The sequence below is a fragment of the Hemicordylus capensis genome, chromosome 1 (genome assembly GCF_027244095.1).
Source record: "Hemicordylus capensis ecotype Gifberg chromosome 1, rHemCap1.1.pri, whole genome shotgun sequence".
Taxonomy (NCBI): domain Eukaryota; kingdom Metazoa; phylum Chordata; class Lepidosauria; order Squamata; family Cordylidae; genus Hemicordylus; species Hemicordylus capensis.
Window position 1 is genome coordinate 317,741,839 of NC_069657.1, and position 20,407 is coordinate 317,762,245.

A 20,407-nucleotide genomic window follows, 5' to 3' on the forward strand; every position below is an offset into this window, starting at 1 on the left:
TGGTGGCTTTATTTATTTTAACACATTTTTATATTGCCCCATATGCAAGTCCCTGGGTGGTTCACAATCTAAAAACACAGTTATTAAAACATTTACACAATTAAAACAGTATAAAATACAGATTAAAAACTCTAAAACATAAAAAACTTTAAAATTATAAACTAAAAATGTGGCTAAACAGGTATGTTTTCAGGCCCTCCTTTAAAACATCCAGAGAAGGGGAGACTCCAGTTTTGTTAGGAAGCGTGTTCCAAAGTCTCGGGGCAACCCTAGAAAAGGCCCAGTTTTCAGTTGTCACCAACGAAGCTGGTGGCAACTACAATCAGACCTCCCCAGATGATCTTAATAGGTGGCAACCCCAGAGACCAACCTGGCTGTACCAACTGCAGTTTCCAGGCTAAGTGCAAAGGCAGCCCAATGTAGAATGCATTGAAGTAATCAAATCTGCTTATGCACCACTGTTTTAAGGTCGTTTATCTCCAGGAATGGACGTAGCTGGCATATCAGCTGAAGCTGATAGAAAGCCCTCCTGGCCACTACCTCAATCTGCGAGACTAGAGAGTGGTTTAGGTCCAGAAGTACTCCCAGACTATGTACCTGCACTTTCTGGGGTACTGTAGCCCCATTCTTGTGCAAGGTTACTTCTGCCCAGTTTCCAGGGATTCTCTTTGTCCTGCACCCTTGTCTGTCTTATTCCAGCCAATCCCCCAACCTTCAGGTTAGCTTTTTAGGGGGCACAGTGGAGGTGGTGGTGAAGAGTGGGGCTAATAAAAGGTAAAGTATAAAAATACGCAGGCAGTTTCCAAAATTCAGTGTTTTCACAGAAGTTGTTACCAGCAAAGTGCACACAGGACTGAGGGAACCATCTACTGAACGCTCAGAAAACAAACAGCAAACTTGGGAGGATTTTGTTGTCTTTATTTTATTATCCCTCCCCAGTCCCAGTCCTACTTTTCATCTCTTTCCATATTTCTCTTCTTTTCTCCCTGCACTCTACTACTTTCCATTTCTTTTTCCTTTCCTTTAACGAGCTGATATTGTTGTATATTAATAGTAAAGCAACACATCTGAGATGAAAAGATATACCTGCATCAAATGTATCATGATTTTGAGAATTTCCTCCATAGAAGGTCGTTGTGAGGGATCTTTAGACCAACAGCGAGTCATTAAGCTCTCAATAGGCTTAGGTAAATTTTTAATCAGTGGTGGCCGAGTACCTGTAAGTAGACAAAACAATTACTGGTTTTTAAACATCTATTATGTAAATATGCAATAACGATTTTAGAATTATCTACATTCCTGAAACATATTATCCAGTTTTGATTGAACTAACCATCCTTGGTAATTTGGAAAACAAAATCAGAATACTGCCATTATTCATAAACAAAAACCCAAACACACACAGACACAGACACTCCTGTAGCTTCTCTTCTATCTCTACACTTCTTCCTTCCCCCACTCAGACATATTGAAAGATTTCACAGGAGTGAATGTAGGAATTGATTTACCCCTTTAGTACGATGCTTGTTGCAAAAATATGGCCAGTTTATGAAGTGGAGAATGAATTCAGAATGGCAAAGGCATTTTACATGAGGAAAATGCTGTGTATCCTCAAGATGTTCAATGGAATATTTATTTACCTGTGCTTTTAGATTGTCAAATTACTCCTCAAGCACTCCTGTAAAACATTCAGACATTATTCTCCCAGTCTCCCTATACATGAGGAACAGACACAAGCATGAAATATCTTTATTAAAATACAGGGCCAGGAACCAAGCACGAGGTAGAGGATTACTTTTCTATGTCGGGCTATTCCAACTATAAAAACGATTAAGGAGAAGACACAATGAATACTGTACATGTTAAAATGGCTGGCTGCTTAGATGAAACAAGAATATCAACTTTTTGAAACAGGCAGCAATGACTAAAGCTACAAGTACATTATAATCTCTTATTTGTTTAAATAATGGTAAACTGTCACCAATGGTGGCAGATCTCTTAATTTCAACATTAATCTGTCCAGATCATGTAGATTTAGGGCCAAGGAGTTTAACCAAACCTAAACCCACACCCCAATTCTGATTCGGAGCCTCTCATTTCCTCCCCAGTGATCTTGAATTGAACTCAACCAGAATTCTTTTGGCTGCCTTGAACTGGACCCAAATGCCTACACACAAAAATGGGTAACTGCTTCAGTCAGCTCAATTGTATGATTAATGTTTTTTTTTTTTTTATAGTGTTATGCATTTTTCTTTGGTAGAAGCTTTCAAAAAGTTATAAAAGTCATTTAAAGACAAACTAGTTTTCTCAAGTTAAACAGCAACAGTCTTGTTAATAGAATTACATTCCACAAAGAAGGGTGTCATTCTGTATGAATTGCATCTAAACCAATTACTTAGACACTTTTTAATGTTGTCTAAATTGAAACTGGGCCAGAGAGTTTAACACAAAAATAAAAACTGAACCACCTAAACTGGAACTGACTCCAACTTTAATGGTTTAATTTCCTACTTGGGGCTGCAGGAAAGTTACGAGAATGTATGAAGGAGGGCTTCTACACACATGCTCTTCTTGTGATTAAAAATCACAACTTCTGCTCTACTTATGTGTGTGATAAGCCAGATCTGAGACCACTATGCTTAGCTTGGCTCTGACTTTGCACCTGTATATTTGGGATCAGAGTAGTGCTCTGCAAAGAAAATTTGTGGCAAGGGGGAGCAAAAAAATAGAAAAGAAAATTCAGTCAGCTACCCATACTGCCCTGAAAGGATTTCACTTACCATTGTGAACTGCCCACATGATTCGGAAAGCAGGACCACCAATCTCATCAAAAGGTTTCCTACGGGTAATCACTTCCCAAAGAATAATACCCCAACTGAATACATCACATTTTTCACTGTAATTGCTACCTGGAAAAAAAGGCCACTGATATAATGTGTGTCCTTTTCAACACTGTTAAAGTGACAGAACTAAAAAAAAATGGTTAGTTTGTTATGGCCATGGTAATCAGATTTATCTATATTTAGTTTTTAAGTGTAATTTCTGTATATGTACAATAGCCATGGACTTAAACAAAAAAATCTGAACCAACTACTTCAAATAACCATTTTTAAAAGGCCAAAATCTCAAGTCCACTGACCATCGCTGGTACAGTAAGGGCTTTGCCCACATGAAAGAAGTATTCTGTGCATACAAACTGGCAATGGATGCTGCACCTCAGGCAAAAAGTGATGATCTAATGATGCTCCTTTCTTTGCTCACAGTCAGCACTCAACAGCACCAGTAACAGAGCAAATGATGGTGAAACCAACAAACTTCATAGGTATCCTGATAGCTCTGAGACTGGCCATTTTGATGTGCCACTGGAAACTAATTCAGAATCTCAGTTTTTCATGTGGATAGGAACGAAATTTTTACCCTCAAAATAAAAACAAGTTTTTCTAGTAAGAACAAATCAGGCTACTTTCTATTCACTGTTTCTACAACTGGATTAAATTTGGTTCAAATCGAGGTCTACAATTTAGATCTCTTACACCTCAAACGTTCATGCATCCGCCATCTTGGATCGGGGTGGATGGCATCATTGCAAAATACACTACTGAGGTGTCCCTGTATGTTACTCACTACCACTGTACTTAATTTGGTTCACATTGGCATTGCAAAGTTGATGTGGGCGGTGGGGTGGGGAGGACACATGGACACACGCACAGAATGCCGCGTGATCTCATAAGCCTATGGGAAAGTAGGCTAAAAAAACAATTTAAAGGTTTTGCTGATGTGTCCTTTATGCAATAGCTGTGAGTGGAACAAAGGCTGACTGCATTTGTAATATTTCGGCATAAAGAGCCCCTGGTGGCGCAGTGGTAAAACTGCCACCCTGTAACCAGAAGGTTACAAGTTCGATCCTGACCAGGGGCTCAAGGTTGACTCAGCCTTCCATCCTTCCGAGGTCGGTAAAATGAGTACCCAGAATGTTTGGGGCAATATGCTAAAATCATTGTAAACCGCTTAGAGAGCTCCGGCTATAGAACAGTATATAAATGTAAGTGCTATTGCTATTGCTATAAATTGAAAAACAGACAAAAGAGATTTTTCCTAAGTATTGTTTATTATTATATTATTTGGAATACAAAAGGCCACCTCCATCCTAAGAGGCAAAATACCAGTTACAGGGGAGCAACAGCAGGAGAGAGGGCATGCACATACCTCTTGCCTGTGGCTTCCCAGAGGTATCTGGTGGGTCACTGTGTGAAATAGGATGCTGGACTAGATAGGCCTTGGGCCTGATCTTGCAGGGCTGTTCTTATGCAAGAAACTGAGGTGTCCAGCACAATTTCGCCCCTTATCTAGCGACGCCTGAGTTAGAGGGAATTTTATTCCAGTGTGGCCATGCCAGCATGTTACTGTGTCTGAGAGGGCTCCTGTTGCCCATCTCTTGCCTGTTTAAATCCACATTTATGCATTTTAGTGCCACACAAAGTGTCACCACTTATAGTTTAGAGTTTTTTCAAGCACAACATTCTGGTTCAATAACTGCAAGCTGGAATGCTAATATGCATAAATACAAACAGATGTATTGCTTTCCAAACTGGCAATACTGATCCAGCTAGGCAATTTACACTAGTGATAATCTATACAGTTTATTGAATCAAATCTTTACTATTTACAGTGATGCAAGCTTTCCAGAAAATTGTGAATCACAGAATAGTACTATGTAGAATTTTAGCTGGAATATTGTTAGAAGTTCGACAGTACTCCAATTTTCTTTTTAAATTAAAGACAACATACAATAGTGTTTTCTACAAATACTTCCAATCTCAACAGCTCAACAAATAAAGTGAGACACAGCTCTATGTATTGGCTTGAAATGAAACCAAAATTAATCACAGTGTTAGTTGTGTGTTTATTTAGACCAAGATAACTTGAGAATTTTAGCTCTGATTTCTGTTTGACTTTTACAACCAAACAGGTGAATGTATAACTTCAATTTTTGGTTTGGTTTATCATGTTATTTCAGTTTTATTCTACTCTCTGTTTACAAATCAATACAGTATGGGATGCCTCTTTCTGCTACCACACTTACTTTCTAGGGATTACCTCCTGAAAAAAGGAAATTACGATTTTGAAACTCTCCAATTGTCTTAAATTGTATTGATATCCATTCATTCATGTTGCATTGTTTCATTAAAAATTAATTTGCATTTTCAGAAATTGAAAATTTTCCACTATCACATTTTTTGGTGAAAAATGTTCCACTCTACATCACTGACTATTTGAGAATTTATCATTATATGACAAGATTGCTTAAATTACCTTTCTTAAAGAAACATTTTTAAAAGGCTGCCATTTTTGATAGTGTAAAACAGGCAGCATCCATACTAGTTAGTTATGACTGAGCACCAGCAAAATCAATACAACAAATCAGTCATTACTTCAGAGATTTAGGCATGATTAACTCAGTATGAAGGTTCACAGTACTGTATTTATATGCAACAGGAAAATTTACATCTGCAACTGATGAAACTTCATTATGGAATTTACTATAAAAACGCTTGTAATATGCACATGAATGCATCAGGTTAAATTTCAAATTACTTGGTTACCTTCAAAAACTTCTGGTGCCATCCAAGCAGCACTTCCCTTATTGTTGGTCATATGTGTCTGAATATCACAAGCTGTACCAAAATCACAGATTTTTAAAACTGTCCCCCCTGCCACCAAGAGCAAGCTGTCAAATAAACAAAATAGTAGTCTGAATATAAAGGCATATGAAAGTAACCCGAGTATATGAAAGTAGCTATTACACAAACATGTTTAAGAATCTGAGACAATTGTCTCCAAGATCATTCAAAGGGAATAACTGTAGATTTAAATATACAAAAATCCAGAACACTAGATATACCAATATCTTTAATTTAAAAAAAAAAAGATTGATTTTTTTTTAACATGGAAAATGTAACAACAAATAATTCCAAAGTCAAATAAGTGATTTAAAACATCCATTCCCTTGTCAATCTGTACTTTTAAATAACAAAATGCCCAGTACTACTATAAGTAGTAGTAATAGCAGGGCAGGAGGATATGGGAAGGGAGCACTGCACTACACTGCATCTGCATTGCATCCCTTTCCAGTGGCGCTCTTTGGACTGGACCTCCGGGCTGAGGTCCGGTCCTCTGCGGGTGGGGGCGCTAAATGTCCCTGCAGGGGCTGCCTAGATGTCTGGGTTGGCGACGGTGGCAGGTGGCCATGTGCTCACCTGGCAGCAAGACCCGCCAGCGGGTCTAAATGTCCCCGTGGTAGTGGCGGCAGTGGGTGGCCATGTGCTCACCCAGCAGCAAGACCCACCAGTGGGTGCCTCTAAATGTCACCCATGGCGGTGGCAGCCCCCGACCATCTGCACGGGCAGCCATATGCTTGCCCTGCAAGACCCACTGCGGGGTCTCCTGGCAGGGCACCCGCATGCCTGCCTCTGTAGCTTTCAGTTTCTCTACAGGGGTGGGGGAAGCAAGCAAGCATGTCACATGCTCGCTCACATGAGGGATGCAGCGAGAGGGAGTGGAGGCTGCTGCGAGGCGAGAGACCCAGCAGCAGCGAGGCTCCACCACCACCACCACAAGAGCAGCAGCGAAAAATTAGGGTGAGGCGAGGCCGCTCCACAGCAGCGAGGCTCCGTACAGGGCAGCAGTCTGGGAAGAAAACAAGGTGCGCTCTCTGTCTCCCCAACAGTTGTCCTCCTCCGCTGCTGTTGATATTGCTACTATTGCAGCTTGCCCCTTCTTTACAGTCTGCCTCTATTCTTCCCCACCTGGTCCCATTTTTGAAGCTCAGTTGCCACATGTTCTTTTGCCTCCTTGCTGGTAGCAGCAGCAACAACAGAATCACTGCAACAGTAACTAGTGCAGCAGCTGGGGTGGGTGGACGGTTAAGACAGAGCACCAAACTTCATGCATGAGATGGATGTGGTGGGCAGGGGCGGACTTTGAAGGAGAAAGAGAATGCTCTTCTTTCCATAGGGAAAATAAATGGGTATGAAGGGAAGAGGAGGTGGGGCTGTGCTGGGCACCGAAAGGTCAAGAGAGCTGGGAGGGAAGAGTGGGGTGGTTGATGGAGTGCTGAAGGACACTCCACTCCTATCGACGTCTGGGATAAGGAGGGGTCGCCTGCCCAACTGCATACTGGCTGAAACCAGCATGTAAGATATCGCGGGAGTCAGGGGCATGCTTATGTGCTCTGTGCACCATCCCCCTTCAGAGTGGTGGGTGAGGGTGGACAGGGACAGATAGGCTAGAAGTAGTATTTAGTATTAGTGCTATAGGGCTGAGGACCACTGTGGGGAGGGGGAGCAAGGCAGCCTGTAAATCAGGGCTTAGGAGCGGAAGCTCTGCTCATTCCATGGATAAAGGAGCTGGAGCTGCCAAGCCACACTCGAGGTACTAGTTTACTAGGATATTTACATAACATGTGCTTGGGGTGAGGTGAGAGAGAGGGCGGCTGCTTTTAATTATTATTATTTCACCTTCAAACTAGACAACCTGAGGCTCCGTGTCCTGGGCAAGACCTCTGCTCCTTTTTAACATGTACTTGCTACTGACAATGTCTCTTCCTCCCTCCTCTCACGGGCATCCCTCCCCACAGGCATAGTTGTCACATAAATGGCGTCTGTGTGGGCACCATCTTGAGTGGTCAGCAGTGCTGTCGTCACATAAATGACGTCTGCAACACTGCTGACCACTCAAGATGGTGTCCATGCAGACACCATTATCATGATGATGCCAACGCCGAAGGATGCTGGGAACAGGGAACACCCTGTGTGGTGTGGCTTGTAAAAACAGAAAGCCCGTGGCTGCCTAATAGAGACAGTGCCACGCTGGGCTGGCGGAGCAGCAAAGGGGCAGGTAAGACCTGCCTCCCTCCCATTAAAGCGACCACTCCCCCCCGCCCGCCCCGATGTACATGAAGTGCTTCATGCAGATCCCTACAATAAATAGTTGTACTGAGCAGACTCTTCACTGGCAATGAATAGCACCATACTCTAAGTTTAGAATTGAAACGGTTTACATCACATATAAAAGTAGATTCCATCTCTAAAAATATTCTCCAAATTAAGTAGAAAATGGGCTGCAACAAGATCTCTTGAATCACAATTCCAAGAGGAAGCGGCATATACAGTTCCTGGAAACCTACTTTGGTGGTTTTAGGTCCCTGTGAATGAGAGCCTTCGGTTTCATGCTGTGAAGGTATGCCACTCCCTGGGAACACTGTAAACACCAACTCATTGCATGTGCAGCAGTGTAGTAGGGCAGAGGCTCAGCACCATGTAGGACTGGAAGACAAAGATACAAACTAAAAAGAACTTTATTGCACACTGCAGTAGATACTATGATGGGAACAATAGATTAAAATGTGTAAGTGTTATCATGTATTCTTGAGCTCCGATGAAAAAACAAAACTCACCCATCCCCCTGAATGGTGTGTGTGTGTGGGTGGGGGGACGACTCACATACTCCGATCAAAAAAGGAAAACAAATTTTTCAGTCCACAGTCCCTTAACAAAACACTGCATTCCACAGCTTGCTTGAAAAAGACCTTGGTGGGTCTGGGGAGGCAGTGTCCTCTTAGCAGGTAGAGAGGCAGAGATTTGTCTTTGTGGCAGCGCTTGACTTTTGCATGAGATCTGCTGAAATGTATTATGCTATATTTAACTATATTGCTGATTTCAGTTAAGAAAAGGTGTTGGTTTACATACTGCACAGCTTTATGAGGGCAGTTCTCAGAATTGCTGCACTGCTGTGACCATCTAACATACACGCCTGCAATGCTGTGTAACAGGACTCTTCCGCTACAACCTAGCCTTGTGATATCACATACTGTGATGCGACTTACTTTTGGTAATACTGCAAATAGCACTGCGGCATATGCCTGCCCAAGAAGCAGTGGATGATTTCTGTTGCGCAGCACCACAGGTGGTTCTGAACCACCCTTATAAAGTTGCGCAGCATGTAAGCCACTACAGAATAGTTGCACCTATTGTGCATGTTACAGTATGGAACACTAACTACTGTAAATTCCATTCTACTTCTGTTGCTATAAAAATCACACTTTAGGACTGTTAGCAACATAATGTAGATTTTTGCAATTACTGGAAACTAACCAAGACCCAAATGTGGGTTTTCTAGAAAAAAAATTAAAAAACTGAATCCAATTTTTTTTTGGAAATTTCCCCCTCCTTTGCATAAAATTTGTATTTCTTTATTTTAAAAAAATCACTAAACAAATTTTCCTAATGCCCTAAATAGATTGTGACCTGATCTGGTGTGTTATTTGACCTATTTATACAGTAGAAAAACCAGATCTCCATATTAATTGCTCCATATTTTTTTCAAATAGTCACGTAGAGATTTTAGAGATGGAAAGTCTTCCATGGAAAATAAAGCATGGGAAAATTTTCTGAAAAGTGAGTTGAGTTGAAGTTTTGGAAATTAACCAAGTTCTTACTGCAGAAACTAACCAAATTTCTGCAGTAAGTGGGAAGACAGAGCAATTAATGGAGGATTAACCTAGTATTTAAATGAAATTACAAACCAGTAAGGTTCATCTTAATTATTAAACATTTAACAGTTTAGTTTTTATCATCCCTTTGTGAAATACTCATTAGAAATTATTTCTTTGCACTGATGCTTTTAAAGGGCTTCTTTGATCCAGTGGGAAGCCATCTATGCTTCATATGATCTCAAATGTGATCCGACAAAAATGGTTTGTGTTATTGCGTGTTTTCAATTCAAAGAAGCAACAACTTCAGTGCCAGACCCAAAAATGCAGTCCATTTTATGAACTGCACCATTATGTGAAGAAATTTAACTTAGGAAGCTTATGGATTTCTTTATGGGAGTAGCCCAGGTTACAAAACAAAACACTGAAGCACCAAAAACTGTCTTAGGACAAAACTGGCAGAGTATGTGCATTGAATTTTATCTGAACTGTGCTTGTGCTAAGTAGATTGCTTCACCATGCAACTCAATCCAGCGTTATCATGTTTTGGGCAGCCGCGTGGTGGCATGATACATGTGGATTAAGTGCATTTAATAAGCATTTTACCATAGCACACTCATCCGATATATTACAAGGTTAAGGACATCTTTTTGAGGCTGTTTTTGAGGGATTTAGGAGAAGAAAGGGGGCCAGCTCACTGGCCTTCAAGAGCTTAGAAAAACATTGAGAAGAGGCCCAAAATGTCAGAGCTGAAGCCTCTGCAGTGTGCGGTTTATGCTCTGCAGGCATTCTGACTGGTTGGCATCTCAAGGGATGCCAAACTAAGAGAAGAATAGAATTTAGAGCAGGAGAAGGGTGGTGAAATCTGTCCCTTTTGTCTCTCCAGATCGAAAGCAGCTACTGTGACACTTTTGGTGACTGCAGGACTGTCTGCTGCTCCTGCTTCAGGAACAAGAATGGGAGGAATAACACCTGCCACAAGAGGGGTGAGAGGACGAGTGGCTGTGAGAGCAAGGCCACATAGCCTGATTAGCTCCGGAGAAGCAATAATCTACAGAAGCTTTCACCCATTTTAAAGGCAACTGGATGCATTGCTTGTCCTCTCAGAACAGAATGGGAAGGGGACTGGCACCAAATTGACTCACCATCACAAAATGGCCCCCTATCTTGGTGAGAATGCCAGCCCAGGGTCAGCTAGCCAAGCGTAGCTGCTTGGTCCCCAGGAGAGCAGAAGGCTGATGCCTTGCTTTCCAATGAGAAGGTCATGAAAGTACAGAAGAAAAAAAGATGCCTCTTGGTTCTGACACTCCCTGGTGCAGGGGCTGGGGCATGTGGAACACAAAACAAAGAGCAGGAAGAATGTGAGGCAAAGGAAGGCGTGTGCAGCAGATCCTAAACCTCCGTCTCACTGGCCCTTTCCCTCCAACAGGGTATGTGGGCAGGGAAATGCTGAATGGGAGAGTTTACCAGATTATAAATATGAGAACACTGAAATGTGTCAGAAACAGGAGCTCCATTTTTTTTAAAGAAACAAAAGAAGAAGCCAAAACAAGCATCTAGCCAACATATAAGTCAAACAGCATTTCAAGTTACATATTCCATTTCTGTGACTGTAAAAACTCAGAATTTAGGTAGAGTTCTGGACAACACAATTCAAGAGATACTCACCATTATAAAGAGAGCCTCCCTCAGCATATTCCATAACGAGACAAACCTTAAATGGGGAAAAAAGCACTTTTAAAGTTTTTTACCCTCCTAAATGAAAGAAAACATCCATTAAACATGTTTATATTAAAGAGCTTAAACAGTTTTCCCCATCCTATTCTGCTGGTCATCGTTGTGGAGCAGAACCAATGGCCTAGGAATCCGATTTCTGAAGTCTGTAGCAAATGCTTCACATGTGTAGTTTGCGGCAACTCTAATTTCCTTCTATTTGTTCTTGTCTTTTTTGTTCATCTGCTCTAACCACATAGAAAAGTGCATGTATGTGCAGATAAAACACAGCACAACAAGAGGCACCCTGATGCACTTGTGTGTTCGTCTGTTTGTACATGGAAAGAGAAGATGAGAATGTAGAGAGAGAAAATAAGAAGCATGGCAAACTGCACACATTACAGTTTGCCATGCCAGTTCTGTAATTAAGTTAATTTCTCATAAGGCAGACAGAGAGCAGTATACTGGACTAAATACCTACTGAACAGCAGTAACACGGCACAAGGAAAAGTTGCTCATCCCTAGTTTGTAGGAAACATGCAACATGTCCAAGGAAATAGATAAATGTAGTTGCCTATCCAACAGAAGCACATATTTCTAATAAAAAGGTGGGAAGGTGCAATTTGTATCAATACCCCAATAAACCAGACACTATTTTCATTTAATTCAAACTCAGCTTTTAAAATCCTCCCTTTTCTCAAAATAGCAACTTTTTCTTTAAAAAGGAAAATTCAAATAACCATTTATACTACACTAATAGTGCAACTTTAAGCATGTTTACTTATCCAATGGGGCTTACTCAAGCTAAGTGTACAAATGACTGCATGCTAAGATGGGTGAACTTAACTGACATGTTTGTTTTTTAGCTCTACAGCAAAACTGTATTATGAACTTAAAAGCCAGGGAAGTGCAACTTACTGGATTCAAACACGCTCCATATAACTTGACAATATTGGGATGGTTGACACGTGACAACTGTCGAAGCTGGAATTTAACACACAACAAACAAACAAACATTTTAAAAAGCCTAGTACTTAGATAAAACCAGTCTGTTTATTAGTGGCCCTATTTCCTACTGGACCTTGAGGCCCAAGTCCATGTGGGCTCTACTCTCATGGGGCACATCAGCGCTCCTGCAGCCCACCAGGAATCCCTTCCCCGTGCCACCACTGGTGTGGGCACCAATGGAGATTCCTCTTTGCAGTACCCCAGTGCCTGCCAATGGGAGGCTCTCCCTGTACGTGCTACTCCCCCACCTGACGATCAGCTATTCAGCATGTGGGGGCTGGCTGAGGCAGCGTGTGCTAAGTGTGTGTGCTGCTGACTCTCTGCCTTCCTTCCTGCCAATCTAGAGTTCTTCCAGGTGGCGAGTGCAGGAAGTCCAAAGGAGCAGAGGCAGAGTGGTGCCAGCAAGTGCTGCATGGTGTGTGCCCCCCGCAGCTGCCTGAGCTTGCCGCTTCCTCCCTGCTGGTGCCCCCAGAGTCATCGTGGCTTCGGCTGCTGCTCTCCACTACAGCCAGGTTTGTCTGTCTCAAGAATGCTGTGTGAAACCATGGGTGTGTGTGTGTGTACAGGTGGCCTTTGTGGTTCATGGGGGTTCCATTCTGGCCTACAACCGCAGATAATGAAACCTTAAGTCAATGGGAATGGGGCGGGGGGGGGGCGGGGTTAGGTTCCAGTGCCCAGAAAAATTACTGAAAAACAACTGAAAAGACAGGGTAAAAGCACATGGATTTTTTCCCGTACCTTGGCCACCTCTACTCTCCCACGCCTCCAGCAATGCCCTCAGCTTCTCCAGTAATACGTAATTATGACATTTCCTCACTTCACTGTTTAAGTCCAGCACTTAGCAGCACAAGCCCTTTGGCCTGATTGGTTGGTAGGTTGACCAAAGAGGCTGTATAAAATTAAATCCAATTCAAGTAAACACACACAGAGGAGTGTGTGAGACTCAAGGAGTCAGAGGACAGTCAAATTTCAATCTATAATTAAAATCAATTTTTAATTTAAATTGAATTTTAAATTGCAATTTAAATTAAATACACAACTGTAATTATCAAAATTGAAAAATCAAAATTAAAATTTATAGAAGTGATAATTAGTATCTTACGAGGGCAGCACAATGCTGCAAGAGGCTCCAGAAAAAGGCTCCAAGAAGCGCAACAGGAATGGCTAAAAAAAAAAAAAAAAAGAATCCCAAAGGCTCTACACAAATGGCCTTCTTAGGGCAGGCCATGTTCAGAGGTACCAGTGGTGGCCCTGCCCCTTTCTCCACCTCACTTCCAGAATATTGCTTGAGAGCATAGGGAGAATAACACAGTACTCAAAAATAAATCATGTATACAAATGGGCTTGTCAGGTGACAATCTCTTTCCAGCAATTGCCTGTTCCATCCCAGCATCACATGGGAGGACCCTCTCATTCCCACAGTGTTTTTGGCAGAGACCCAAAAGGAAAAGGGTCTCTTGCTTTGTGCTGGATAGGAGTGGCAAGCCCTGTCCCTTCCCGAATCATCTGCAAGCCTGGCGTGTGTGTGTGTGTGTGTGTGTTTTTCAGTGGGAAGAGATAGGAAGGCTTTGCATCTGATTTTGCACAGGGATTTTCAAGCAGAGAGAATGCCTCTTTTTGCTTTTCTATGCCTTCAAATGCAAAACGTGACTTATTATGAGCCATGCTTTAAAAGCTCAAAAACAGAGGTTTGACGCGATTAAAAAACCATCTTCTGTTTTAAATAGTCACTCTGAACTGTGAATAGCCAGCATAAAATGTGTTAAAGAAAAGAAAAAATAAATCTTTTACACAGCCACAGCAATAAAATTAGGAGTGCCCATACAAATCTATAGATTTATATGGCAACTCTAGTTGTATGTTTCACACTCTCTTAAGAGGACACATCTTCTTTTGTTGGGTGTTTTCTGAATTTTTAAACAAGCATGGCTTACCTTTGTCAATATAACTATTTTTATAGACCAATGACATTCCAAATGAATTAACATATACATAAGGAAAGAGAATACTGCTGTGTAAAAATCCTCATACAATCTAAATACCATTATTCTAAACCCAACAAGTTACCCAGTAATATGCCTGTGTTAAAACATATTTTAAAGCAAAAGTATACCTCTACAATGAATGCTTTTCGTTCAGATTCACTTTCTATTTGTTTAATAGCCACATCTTTTCCTCGCCATTTTGCTTTGCAAACCACTCCAAAAGCTCCTCTTCCAACAACCTAGATAAAGGCAATTGGAAACTCTTAAATAAATATTCTCACAAACAAAATCTGTGCACATTTTAATTTATTAACACTGTGGAATTACAAAGTTAAAATGCACCTTTATGTTCTAAAAAAGGCCTGCTCGACTTATGACTTGCCAAGAAAAACATAGTTTGCTTGCTATTTGCTGTAGTGTCCTAGGTGCTCAACCACTCCCTGTTTTTCAGTGTGAGGCAGTTAACAAAAACAGGAGGTTTATCAAGCCCCCAGTAAGCTAGACAGGCCTGCAGATTAGCCAAATGCAATCCATCTGCCATATCTATCTATCTGTCTCAGGCGGTATAAAAATATGATAAATGAATAAGTATATGGTGGTCTCCAAGGGATTGTATAAACCTGCTTTTGTAGGTGTGAAAATTATTCTATTTTTTTCTTCTTGAAAAATCTTTCCATCCAAGCAATGATCTATTTATTCTTTGCCCCAGATTGTAATGCCAGGGTAGGGAGGGAGAAAAGGGAAGTCTGGACTGGGCTTTGGAATCTCATGCTCTCTAACCCACTGCCCACAACCAAGAAAAATAAATAAATGAAAGAATGAAGGTTATTTGAACACAGAATCTCCCTGACCTGAGTGTAACCTGCATGGTCAGAGAGACGTCACTTAAAGTAACTCACAAAGAAGCTCTTCATTTCATTTCAGTGCAAAGTCTCATAGGACAACTGAACATAATAGGCACCAGGTCTCACTTTTTCACAATATTTGGCCACTATGATGACAATGAAGTTATTATATTGTGAACAAATGTAATGTAACAAATGCAGTTCAATCAATAGTAACAAAATACCCATCATTATGATGGGCAATATGTTTGTTTCAAGAGGGACTGCATATTATAGAGATCCTGGGAGGGACATCTGTGTGTGTATGTGTGTGTGTGCGCGCGTGTGCACACACACATACACTTTTGTGTTTTTCTCTGCAATTTCTCTGTGCGTGCATACAGAAACATAAATTCCCTGCAGGGGAGATCAAATCAGAGTCAGGAGTTGAGGGTATTTTGCTCTCATTGCAATACTTCCCCAGGTAAAGTGTCTTTCTCCATAGGAACAGAGTCAACTATTCACTTAAATTGGAAAAATTAAATGAAGGAAACCCTCTCGAGTGAGACCTAAACAGGCTCCCTATCCCTAGTGGAACATAGGAAGCTGCCTTATACTGAGTCAGACCATTAGTCCATCTAGCTCAGTATTGTCTGCACAGACTGGTAGTGGCTTCTCCAAGGTTGCAGGCAGGAATCTCTCTCAGCCCTATCTTGGAGGTGCCAGGGAGGGAACTTGGAATCTTCTGCATACAAGCAGGCACGTGCTCTTCCCAGAGTGATCCCATCTTACAGGGAATATCTTACAGTGCTCACGTGTAGTCTCCCATTAAAATGCAATCCAGGGCTGACCCTGCTTAGCAAAGGGAACAATTCATGCTTGCTACCACAAGAACAACTCCCCCCCCAGCATTCAATGGTCCTAGCCACTGAGAATTAGGGATGTGCATGGAACCGGCGGGGGATGGTGCTTTTAAGGGTGCTCTTACCCATCCTGCCATGTTTCCCCCGCCAGCGCTGCACTTTCAAACAGTTCTGCGGGGCGGCAGCGTACCTCCCTGCTGCCCCATCCCCTTGTTGGACCAGAAGTGGCTGGAAGTACCACATGCGTGTACGCACATCAAGGAGATGGGGGGGGCAGGGAGATACAGTGCCACCCCGCTGGATCATTCTAAAGTGCAGTGCCAGTGAGGGAAACGTGGTGGGCGGGTTAAGAGCACCCTCCCCTGCCCTTAAAAGGTATCCCCCCGCCTTCAAACCACCTGTCATCCAAACTTGTTCGGAGGCCCGTAAAAGAACCTCCGAACAGGTTTGTGAGCATCCCTACTGAGAATCAATCCTGCCCTATTTGTAGTCCAATCTTCAATTTCTTGGTGATTCCAGATTGTGATGCAATGTTGGGAAAGCGTAGTGGAATGTAGGGAACTGGTATGGACTCTGCATGGGTTGTTTACCGAGCTAAGGGGATATATTCGATCAGAATGATAGAGAAAACTGGGACTCGACTGACATCCTTTTGCATAGCCCGGGCAAAAAATACAACAAATGCAACTTAGAATGATTGTTAAATATGGTGCAGAACATTCAGTGATGTATAGTACCACTTCTCAAAAATTACTTCAAATGCACTCTTAAAGCAGTCTTTTTCCTGGCTAAGGAATAGACCTGGGGACTTGTTTAATTGGATGTCAACTGACGACAGCTCCACCTAATTTTCCTGTCAGCTCTTGTTCTGGTAGCTGTGCATCATATGGAGCAAGCAAGATAATGAAAAGTATTTAAAACTCTGTCCCTGTTCCACCAATTTGGCTCTCAAGACCCACAAATATCACATGATATGAAGACATTAGAGCATGCTGCAGGTGAATCATAACAATAAGCCTCTACCCCAGGATCATTTTGGATCCATTGTTTCTGTTAGCTTGTTGATAATTACTTGCAATTTATAAAAATAGTGACATTTTGTAGGTTGCACAATATACATTCTACTCAGATTTTAAACAAGAGCTGATACATGGGAAGATTCACAATACAAAATAATTTTCAGATGATCATTCTAAGGCAATTCCTTCAGTAGTGTTAATGAAGTGGTACAAGCCACTTGCAGAGGTGGGTGGGTGGAGGCATCCTCTAAGAGGCTCAATATTAAGTGAAACAGGCAGAACAGGGCCTGTGGCAGCCTTTTAGAATAATGCTACAGAGCAGCAGCATGGCACTAGGGTGGCTGTGCTTACTCTTCCTCCTTGCTTTAAGACAGCTGGGCACAGAAAAGCAGAGGTCAAGCACAACCTTGGAAAAATTCATTTCTGCCAAATGGTAAAAAGTACTTCACAGAGAGGAACATTGTAAGGGCAAACATGAAGATTTTCTGTAGCCTGGGCTCTCCCCAGCCAAGTTAATTGAGATCAAGGGCCCCTGTTATAATGAAATTGCCCCAATCACAAAGCAGCCTGTTCAAGAAAGCCCACCCCAAAGCTTGAAAACCTGGCAGGTAGCTTCTCACTCAGGTGGTACATGCTTCCCAATCAGAAAATGAAGGATCACCCATAAGCCTCTGGAATGGGGCTGGAAGCCACTTAAAGGATGCAAGTAGTACTATGGAAAATCACAGCAAGTCACAGACAGGAACTGAAGCAGATATCTTATTAAGCCATCTTCCATGGTTTCATGGATTGTGCTTTCCTATTGTAGAAAGTGCAAAATCTACATATAGATACCATGTGCAATAAACGCACTTCAGTGCACATTGCAGCACATATATAGATACTGGGAAGCAGCAGTCAGTTGCAGTTTAGGCTTTATGCCTTCGTCCCCTCCCTGGAAGGGCTTTCTGTGTGGAAAAAGCATAACTATGAAGCTGACCTAAACATTCTGGCTGCTGTGAAATGCATGCTCAGTGACATTCTAAATGTCATCCTTTCCTTACTAAGGGCATAAAAGAACAAAAAAATGTCCTTTGCAGCATCAAATGTTGCATCTTTTTAAAAAATGGTATGCAACTTTGCGTGAGGTTGTGATCCCTTAAACAAGTGTGTGGTGATGATGATGATGTCGTCGTCCTCAGATCTTAATGTGAACTAGATCGTGTTTTAACGAGAAGGGGCTCAGCTCTCAAGAGTATCTTGCCCTCATCAATGTCGAGTGACCACAATTTGTGCCCAGCTGGGGGGCAGGGGAGAGAAAGGATTTCCAAGCAGTGGAGCCCGGGAACCTTTTGGATATTAGGACTCGGTTTCTGCACACAGCACTGTTGAGAGCTTTGCAATCACATACCAGCGAAGAGGTTTCCTCGAAGTTAGTAGATCTAGACATACCTAGGATCGCGCTGCCAAATCTCCCTCCCCTCTCCAGCCCTCTCATGCCATCCCAAGCGCGAGGCTCACCTCTTCCACGTCAATCTCTTTGTAGTCAATTTCTTCGAAGTTTAGCACGGGAGGAGTTTCAATCATGTCCGCAGAGGTAGCAGAAGACATCCCTCCACTTTCAATGAGGCGGTGTGTGCTTGTGGGGGGCGGTGCGCCTCTAGAAGAGGGGAGGGAGGAGAACGCTGCGGCAGGCCGGGGTTGGTGGTAAGGCACAGCCGGGCTCCTCTCGCTTCTCCGGCCCCCCCACAAGGCAAGGGAAGGAGGGCCTGGCAGAGGCACCCCCTGGGCCGCGGAGAGGCCTCATCCGAAGCTCTTCCGGTGTAGCGCCAGAAGAGCAATTTCCTCAACTTTCCCAGCATTTCCCCCACACCACGGTACTGAGCATGCCCATTAGATAAAGAGCATGCCCAGTAGCAGCAATTGAAGCCATGGGAAACGCGCTTCAGAACTGGCAACCATAGAGCATGCCCAGTCTTTCCCCTGTAGTCATTGCCCTTACACTTCTGCCTACGCTGGTTGCACCAAAATACACAGGCTCTTAGTTCAGATTGCAGATCTAACTTATCAGGATCTGAATGCGTTCCATTCATTTCATCGGCAGATATTTTAGAAGTATTACTATTCGTTTTACCCGCAGACACTGAAAAAGGATCAGATGTGATTGAACTGCACTCACTTTTGCGGGGAAGAGAACACACCGCAATCGTTCACCTCACTAACAATAATTACTTTTATTTTTTCTCCCTTTCATGCATCGCACGTGGAATCCTCCTCTTGATGGATTTTTAGAACCCTCCTGAGGTTCTAAAAGCCGATGGCTCCCCTGGTTGCTTCCAGGGATTGATTCTCAACGTGTGGGTCCCCAGATGTAATTGGACTTCAACTCCCATAATTCCCAACCAAAGGCCACCAGGGCTGGGAATTATGGGAGGTGAAGTCCAATAACATCTGGGGACCCACACGTTGAGAATCCCTGCAAGAGAAGCTAGAGGAGCAAATAGGCAGCAGTGCTGGCTGGTTATACTACAGAGCTTCTGGTTCTCTCGCTGGATCGCACCGGGGCGGGGCGAGTGTGAAAACCACTCAGTCTCTCTGTGTGCTCGTCCGGGGTGGGGGGGACCCCCCAGGAGACGAGGCAGAAGGGGCTGGGTCTACGGGACCCGGACCTCACCACCGCCATGCTCATGGTGTGTGTGTGCGCGCGCGCGCAAGATGCTGAAACGGGTGCTTGAGCAGCCAGTTCTGCTCGGTGCTCATCAGCAGTCTCCGGCTGATGGTCACCGAGCTGGCAGGCAGTGGTTCCTAGTGATGCAAACACAGGTCTGGTCAAAAGGACCCGTCGGCCCTTATTGAGAAGCCCAGGCCCTTCCCGGGAGCCTCGTCCAGCATCCTGAGCCTCACGCAGCCGAAGTCCTTCTTGCTCGTTTCACCAACCACGCAGGCCGCGTCCCCCCGGTCTGAGGCTAGAATCTGGGTCAGCGGCCGCTTGTCCCCTGAAGCAGCAGCAAAGAGGTTGTGCGAGGACGAGGAGGAGCCGCTCAGAGGGCGGCCCTCGCCACAGCTGCAGCTGCAGCGCCCGCGTAGCCTGGCATGAGCGCCGCTCCCCAGGACGGGAAGAGGCAAGCGGCTTCCCCGCGAGCCTCATTCTTTCTTTTCCCTGCTGCTGCCAAGTTACTGAGGGAGCTTAACTGCCGGCTGGGCCCTGCGCTTGCAGAAAAGAGAGTCAGGCAGCCGCGCGCAGCTACAGCAGCAGCCCCTTCTCTCTTCTCTTATCTCGCCTCCGCCCTCGTCCCTCCGCCTTCGACTTTGCCGCCTCCCAGAGGCCGCCCAGGGGAATTGGAAGCAGCGGCAGAGCTTTCTCCTTGACCGCCGTCGGACTCGGAAGGAAGCTGTTGCAGGGTCTAATCTGGAAAGCGCCCAGGCTAGGTGTGTGACAGGCCGGCCGGCGCTAAATATTCTCTGCCTGTTCGTGGTCTGGGAGGTTTCTTGAAGTAAGGTCGGCTTAAGTAGACTCCTCCGCAGT

General features: G+C 43.5%; 1 protein-coding gene across 6 annotated transcripts in view; it reads right to left on the reverse strand.

The window, feature by feature from the left end:
- MAP3K7 (mitogen-activated protein kinase kinase kinase 7) overlaps positions 1-18,755 on the reverse strand; it is a 52,464-nt gene extending 33,709 nt beyond the window's left edge. For 4 of the 6 annotated variants that reach the window (XM_053287413.1, XM_053287412.1, XM_053287411.1 and 1 more), the window contains exons 1-8: positions 18,403-18,755; positions 14,325-14,435; positions 12,122-12,187; positions 11,159-11,204; positions 8,186-8,324; positions 5,604-5,728; positions 2,781-2,909; positions 1,087-1,217 (exon numbers count right to left, since the gene is read on the reverse strand). In XM_053287413.1, coding sequence (XP_053143388.1) covers positions 1,087-1,217; positions 2,781-2,909; positions 5,604-5,728; positions 8,186-8,324; positions 11,159-11,204; positions 12,122-12,187; positions 14,325-14,435; positions 18,403-18,492 — 837 coding nt within the window. In that variant the 5' untranslated portion in view covers positions 18,493-18,755. Of the gene's footprint in view, positions 1-1,086; positions 1,218-1,640; positions 1,712-2,780; positions 2,910-5,603; positions 5,729-8,185; positions 8,325-11,158; positions 11,205-12,121; positions 12,188-14,324; positions 14,436-18,402 lie in introns of those variants that run through there. The other 2 variants (XM_053287414.1, XM_053287415.1) reach the window with 2 other exon arrangements.
- Between the last annotated feature and the right edge of the window lie 1,652 nt (positions 18,756-20,407).